General features: G+C 55.0%; 1 protein-coding gene across 1 annotated transcript in view; it reads left to right on the forward strand.

Annotated features, from left to right (window-relative positions):
• Positions 1-6,901, forward strand: part of LOC115897035 (UL16-binding protein 1-like) — a 30,301-nt gene extending 23,400 nt beyond the window's left edge. Inside the window, exons 2-4 of the mRNA XM_030929609.1 lie at positions 4,616-4,879; positions 5,094-5,366; positions 6,423-6,901. Coding sequence (XP_030785469.1) covers positions 4,616-4,879; positions 5,094-5,366; positions 6,423-6,901 — 1,016 coding nt within the window. The remainder of the gene's footprint in view (positions 1-4,615; positions 4,880-5,093; positions 5,367-6,422) is intronic.
• The last annotated feature ends 909 nt before the right edge of the window (positions 6,902-7,810 follow it).

The following is a 7,810-nucleotide window of genomic DNA, read 5'->3' on the forward strand; positions in this document are numbered from 1 at the left end:
CGATCTCCCATACATCGCGATCTCCCCAAACGTTCCGATCTCCCCGAACATCACTATCCCCCGAACATGCCCGACTGAAGGCACTAAGTTCCCCTCCGCGGCTCCTTTCCGTCGGGTCGGCTTCCTGAGGCTTCTGCTTGCCCCAGGAAGCTTCTGGAAGGACCGGGGCGATCTTCCTGAACATCGCGTTCTATCGGAACATCGCCATCCGCCCGAACATCCCGGTCTCCCCGAACATCGCCATCTCCTCGAACAACGCGATTTCCCCAAACATCGCTGTCTCCCCGAACATCCCGGTTCCCCTGCACATCGCGATCTCCCCGAATATCGCTGTCTCCCCGAACATCCCGATTTCCCCGCACATCGCGATCTCCCCGAATATCGCTGTCTCCCCGAACATCGCGGTTCCCCCGAACATCCCGGTTTCCCCGAACATCGCTGTCCTCCCGAACATCGCGATCCCCCCAAACATGGCGGTCCCCCCGAACATCGCCATCTCCCCAAACAATGCGATCTCCCCGAACATTTCGGTCTCCCCGAAAATCGCGATCTCCCCTAACATTGCCATCTCCCCAAACATCTCGATCTCCCCGAACATGCCCGGCTGAAGGCACTCAGTTCCCCTCCGCCGCTCCTTTCCGCCTGGTCCTATTCCTGCGGCTGCTGCTTGCCCCGCAGGCCAGGAAGCTTTTGGATGGACTGGCGCGATCTTCCCCAAAGTCGCACTTTCCCCGAACGTCGCGGTTTCCCCGAATATGGAACATCGCCGTCTCCCAGAACTTCGCGATCTCCGCGAAAATCGAGGTCCCCCCGAACATCTCAGTCGCCCCAAACATCGCGGTCTCCCCGAACTTTCGATCTCCGCGAAAATCGAGGTCGCCCCGAACATCGCCGTCGCTCCGAACATTGCGGTCTCCCCAGACATCCCGGTCTCGCCGAACATCGCGGTCTCCCCGAACATCGCTGCCACCCCAGACATCGCGGTCTCCGGGAACATCGCCGTCTCCCCGAACATCGCGATCTCCCCGAACATGCCCGGCTGAAGACACTCAGTTCTCCTCCGCGGCTCCTTTCCGCCAGGTCCACTTCCTGTGGCTGCTGCTTGCCCTGTAGGCCAGGAGGCTGCTGGATGGACCAGCGCGATCTCCCCGAACAACGCGGTTCCCCGGAACACCTCAGTCTCCCCTAACATCCCGGTTACCCCTAACATCGCGATATCCGCGAACATCGCGGTCTCCCGGAACATCGCGATCACCCCGAACATCGCGATCGCCTCGAGCATTGCGGCCTCCCGGAATATTGCAATCTGTCTGAAGGTCGCTATCTCCCTGAACATGCCCGGCTGAAGGCGCTCAGTTCCCCTCCGGGGCTCCTTGCCACCGAGTCGGCTTGCTGCAGCTGCTGCTAGCCCCGCAGGCCAGGGGGAGCGTCAAAAAAGGCTGGAAAGGAATCCCAGGAGAGTGGAGGGGCCAAAGGGCTACAGAGGGCAAGGTGGGGCGGGGATCCCTGGTGCAGACCCTCCCTGGTGCAGACCCGCAGCCCCACTCGCCCTAGGGAAAGAGAAACCAGATCCTCGAACCGTAGCTGGGGTCAGGACAAGGGTGAAGGGGAGTTCCACAGGGAAGCAATCACAGACTCCCCCACCAGCCACAGCCCTGCTCTGCTCTGACCTGCTCTTCACCACACAAACCTTCCAGCACCTCCAGGGCTTCCTGCCCTGGAACTTCCTCCTGAACTTTGCTGTAGACACTCACCTGCACCCAGGGGCTCACCAGACACTTCCTACCCCTCCCCTCACCATTCTCTTTCACCACCCAGGTTGCACCCTTTCACTCTCCGTCTCAGCTCACCGCAGTCACCACACAGGCCTCCCTCACCTCCCCATCCATGAAGGAGCCCTTGGCACCTCCCCCACCAACTAGCACCTTCTCCCCTTTTGCCTGAGGACACACCCCAGCAAACACACCCCACGCTTTCCACAGAACTTAGTGCAGAGGGGATGGGAAGGACCATTTCCCCCAGGATGACTCTGGGAGCGCCCATGAGTAGAGGCACCCACTACTTCCCTTGGGTCCCAGACCACCCTGTTCTTCCTACTGGGGAGATAGGGTTATATAGAACAGTCACTACGCAGACAGGAGTCAGCAAACCCTTTCTAGAAAGGATAGGCTGAAGGCACTTTGGTCCTTGCTGGCCATGGGTACTCTTGTGTGTCAAGTCCTGTCCCTTTGTAGAGAAACAGCAGGCAATGGCAACCTGCAAACAAAAGGGAGACCAGATGTGGACACCATCCTAGGTCGCTGACCCCAGGTGAAGGCACATGCTGTGTCCTGGCAATTGCTGCCCCACTCCCCTAGGGTGTCATCTCCAAGTGGTGTAAGTTGAAGAGTCACAGGTGTGTCCGACCCTGCCTGTGGCTTCTGGGTGGTGTGGATGTGATGGGTGTGAGTGGAGGTTCTATAGTTTGGGGTCAATGCCCCCCTCCTTTGCTGCTGGGTGGCATCATCGGTCCCTTGGGGCCATCAGGGACCCTCCCTGAAGCCTCAGGTGTGAGTTGAGGGTGAGGGGTGCACCCATGTGGTGTCCTGGGGACCGGGGCCAACTGCTTATGCAGTTTCTTGGTTCCCTGTGGCCCTGCTCTGGCCCATCTCAGGAGACCCACCTGCGTCTTCTCACTGCCGGGCCTATCTTCCTAATGACCTAAAGGGTGAGGAGCACACCCTGTGATGGGCAGCTCTGAGGCTGTGTGGTCACTACCCTCCCATAGCTGGAGGCCCATCTCCACCAGGGCCCAAGAACACACCTGGAGCCACTTTTAAGTGAGGGGATTTTGCTGCTGTGAGTGGCACAGCCTTGCTTCTGAGCACTAGGGGACCCTGTTGTGATTCTGCAGTTGGCAATTGCCATGAAATTCACATAGCACCTTTTCCAACCACACATGCCTCTGGGATCTTATGGACTCCAGGGTCAAATAGCCATATTGGTAGGTCCAGCAACACCCCTTATGAGAGTGTGTATGGCTGCATCCCAGCTACAAGAGCAGAGTTGAATAGTGACAGAGGAGGTCATATGACCAGCACAACCTACAATAGTTACTACATTAACTACAAACACTATCCATTCCTGGTACAAACCCAGGAAATGTGAAATTATCATCGAATGAACCCAGCACATCCGTCTAAGCTGGACCTGACACAGGTGTCCGTCTGTTACTTTGCCCTAAATGCACCTCATGAGTAACAGGGGAGCAAGTTAATGCTTCAGGTCTCTGGGAGAAGGTCAGATCGCACACTGTTCACTAGGAGTGTCTGGGTATTTGCTGTTTCATGGTGTACACTTACCAAAGTGAATGCACATGTAGCTCCGTGAGGGAGTCTGAAGGAGTCATTGCAGTTGCTGTCGGGTTGAAGGAGCCCACTGGGGCCTCTGGGCTCTCCTTTTAGTAATGGACTCTGGGACTGAGATGTGGTTCAGTTCTCAAAGCTGGGCAGAGGAGCTCAGTTATTTCCTGGGGTGACTCCTTTCAGCCTCCAGGTCATCCATCCTTGCGTTTTGTCTTTGTTTGCTATATTTAACTCTAGCAGTATCCGGGTTGAGTTTCCATTTCTGTTGGATCTTTGACTCCTTTGTTCTATGAGCCATGGGCATACCTTTGTATGGCTGAGGTCCCCAGCTGGCATTGTGACTTCTTTAATTATTTCCATCATTGCACCCTCCTTCCTCCTGACAGTTGACAGCCTCCACTTGAGATCTGTTATTTCAGGATTTTCCATCCCCATTACTACTGGGAGCCCATTTCAGGAACAGCATTTCCTACCCCCACCCCGGCCTTCAGCAACAGGCATCCCTGGGCTTCTTGACAGTCTGCTGCCTTATCCCAGGGCCTTCTTTACATGCTGAGTAAACAGGAGTCCTGCAGGCATCCCATGAGCCCAGAGGATGGACATCGTTCTGGATTTTCATGCTGCAGCCACTCTGGCATGGGCGCTTCTCAGAGCCTTTTGGTTCTTTCCCCTATACCCTGAATTAGAAGTTCTGGGTTTTCAACTTCTTGCCCTGTGAACCATCCCTTTCCAAGGTTCCAGGAATTCATGCTTATAGCAGATGGGTGACTTCGCTGGGGCTTTGCCAACATATTAAATCCTGTGACCCGTGACAATAATCACTTGCTTATCTAAACTGAATTCTGCCCTCACCGCCCCCGCCCAACACTGTGCTGGAGCATCCCAGGGCAGCTCCCACACCCTCTCCCGCCTCCTGCAGTCCACATGGACTGCTGCTGAGGGTCCTCCTCATCCAGGGCTTTTCCTGCCACAGCAGGCCTGGCACATCCATGACAAGGTCATGTGCTCATCGACGTGGGCACAGAGCAGGTGGGACATGTCTGGAGGGGACATGTGGATTCATGGCGGCAGGAACCTTCCCCTCCATGTACTCAAGCAAGGGAGACGCTCTAGTCATTAGGTAGTTTTCATGACAGTCCTGGATGAGGCACCTCTTACTTTGCCAGCCCAGCTCCTCAGAGGCCTTCACTTGCAGTCACCACAAGGGGGAGGAGGAGACTCAAGTTCCACTTCCCCCTACACTAACCCCCTCCTTTGTTTTTCTTCCACAGACACACACTGTCTTTGCTATGACTTCATCATCACTCCTAAGTTCAGACCTGAACCACGATGGTGTGAAGTTCAAGGCCTGGTGGATGAAAGGCCTTTTCTTCACTATGACTGTGTTAACCACAAGGCCAAAGCCTTTGCTTCTCTGGGGAAGAAAGTCAATGTCACAAAAACCTGGGAAAAACAAACTGAAACACTAGGAGACGTGGTGGATTTCCTCAAAGGACAACTGCCTGACATTCAGGTGGAGAATTTAATACACATTGGTAAGTTTAAAATGGCCCAGGGAGCAGACACAGTAGTAACTTAGAGGCATTTATTGGTTTCATGCAAAAAATAAACCAGAAGTTTGTGTCACACAAGAGGCTGAGAAGCATGGGCAGGATGCAGCAGAGAGAGCAAGTCCAGGAACCAGGAAAGGAAGCAGGGTGGGGCTCAGGACTTGTCAAGATCAGAGCTGATCTCTTTCCAATGGGGCAGAGCCCCTCATTCTGCAGGCCCGGATGTCTTGTGAGCACGAAGCCCATGGACACGGCAGAGGATCTTGGCAGTTCCTCTTCAATGGACAGACGTTCCTCCTCTTTGACTCAAACAACAGAAAGTGGACAGCACTTCATCCTGGAGCCAAGAAGATGAAAGAGAAGTGGGAGAACAGGGATGTGACCATGTTCTTCCAGAAGATTTCAATGGGGGACTGTAAGACATGGCTTCAGGAATTTTTGATGTACTGGGAACAAATGCTGGATCCAACAAGTAAGTGAGAGGGGAAAAAAGGAAGCTGTCTTGAGTTCGTATATTATCAGCCCAGTGTGTGAGTGTGTGTGAGTGCGTGTGTGAGCGTTTGAGTGAGTACGAACATGACCCCCTCATGAGAGGCTCCTTCTGGGGTGTGCTGGCGTGCCTGTGCTATCTCATCCTCCTCTGCCTTTTTCCTTCTGACTCCTTTTTCTCCCTGCACTTGCTTCTGCTCCACTCACTGTGCATTTCTCACCAACTTCGAATCTGTGGGTGCCATAGTGTTTCCATATCTTTTTCGTTAGTGTTCCTTTCTCTAGAATCGCCTTTTCTTTCCTCTCCCCTCGTCTGTTTCTGTAAATCCATTAAAATCACCTCCAATGCCAGGGCCCAAGACCCTCCCCTCCCTGGCCTTGGGGCATCACCTCCTCTTCCGCCAGAGCAGGAGGGTGGGCTGTGCTGTCACCTTGCTTCCCCTCAGGGAGCGTGTGAGCTCCCTGAGGACAGGGGACACCCCCTTTTCCCTTCCTACCCCAGGACCTGTCCCAGAGGTTGTCCCCACAGCAAAGGAGGACCAAAAGGTCTGCTTTCAGGATGACCTGGGGGGGTTAGAGCAGGGGCTGAGGAGGCATTCCTCCATAGATGGGGCCTGTTCATCCTTGTTTTCTTCAGAACCCAACCTATATGGCCACAAGGCACAACACACTCCCAAAGCCCATGGCCACCACCCTCATCAATGGAGACTCCTATCCATCCTCCTCTGCTTCATTCTAGCTGGCTGCTGTGGAGAGTTGTTTAGATTGACAGGTACTGGGGCAATATTGGGAGGGGAGCAAGGGGCAGATGGGTGAGATGGGAGGATGCAGAAGGGGGATTCCCAGAGTCCCAGAGGCCGGGAACTTCTCATCCTGACACGAGACAGATGAGTAAGAGCTGGTGTTGCCTGTTGGCGACGACCTGGGCAGCTCAACCTTCAGTTCTGATGGATTCTCACTGTCAGAGGCCAGAGGCAAAGGGAGGGGCCCATACCAAGGCTCAAGCCCTGTTGAACTTGAGAGGGTTTCGCTAATTCAGGCCTGTTTCAGAGCAGGTTCCTATTCGGGAAGGGTAGTGGTGTGTGGCCTGCAGGCAGCCGGAACTCAAGCGTGGGCAGTCTGCAGAGTAGGAGCGGAGCAGCATGGCCACTTCACCTAGGATGTCAAGGGCAAGGGCATCCCTGGAGGAAGCTAAGAAGAGGTAATCTGGGAGAATCCCAGGACGAGGGGGCTGTGAGGGCCTTGGCCCACCCAATTCCAAAGGCTGCATTCCCAGAGAAAGCAGCTCGGGTCCCAGCAGTTAAGGTGGAAAGTGAAGAGTGGAGCATGTCCGGACTGAGGTTCAGAAAAGGCCAGGCCCCTTGGACCCATGGGATTCCTGGCCGGGTCCTGGGGCGATGCCCCTGCCATTCTGCCTCCTTCACACTCCAGATCCTGAGCCAGCTGATGGCCCTGCCTGGAGCAGAGTGGACTCAGAGGGGAGCTGAGCTGCTGCTGGAGTTCCATGCTCACCACTGAACTTGGTCAGGAATGAATGAGGCGGGGCAGGGACAGTCCCATTCAGAGCTATGGGTGCAGCTCCCAGGGTGAGCATAGGCTGAGAACAAAGGGGAAAGAAGGAGGTTTGCCTGCACGCCCACCCAATGCCAGGGAACATAGATACAAAGACCTCTCTTTGGACAGACCTCCCCCTGGTCCTCTAGACCCTTCTATGAGAAGGGGGAGCAAGCCCTCAATGAGGGTGCAGACTTCTCATTACCAGCCTCAGTTCTGAGCCCCCATGCGCTGTAACAGGACCTGGGCTGGCTCTGTGGTGTGGTGAAGGAGGGTGGAGGTTGGGACAGGCTGCAGAGCCAAGGGTAGCGTTGGAGGGAAAAACATGTTCTTTATTGGGGGAGAGGTTCCGAAATGGGGAGGGCCTGGGAGGGATCACCCAGGAGAACGACCCAGGTTTTTCTCAGCCACTTAAACCAACGCTTCATCTTTTTGAAGGTGGACGATGATATCAAGAACCTCTGTTAGCCTGGTCTGGTTCCTGCTCTCCCTTCAGGGAGGCCACCTGTCTACTCACCACTGTGCCTTTCTGGAAAGCAGGAGTTCAAGCCTTAGCAAGCCCACCGGCCCCCAGCACATGATGGGACATTGTAGACTCACATCTCATGCCAGTCATTACCTTTGCTGATGATCCTAACAGCCATTTTTCTTAACATCTTCTGCCACTTTCTCTCGGTGGTAATGGATGGAATTCCTGCACAAGTTTTAACTGAACAAGAAAGGGAGTCTTGCTCTGTCGCCCAGGCTGGAGTGCAGTGGCGGGATCTCGGCTGGCTGCAAGCTCCGCCTCCCAGGTTCATGCCATTCTCCTGCCTCAGCCTCCGGAGTAGCTGGGACTACAGGCGCCTGCCACCACGCCCGGCTAATTTTTTG

This window comes from Rhinopithecus roxellana, chromosome 4 (assembly GCF_007565055.1).
Source record: "Rhinopithecus roxellana isolate Shanxi Qingling chromosome 4, ASM756505v1, whole genome shotgun sequence".
Lineage (NCBI taxonomy): Eukaryota > Metazoa > Chordata > Mammalia > Primates > Cercopithecidae > Rhinopithecus > Rhinopithecus roxellana.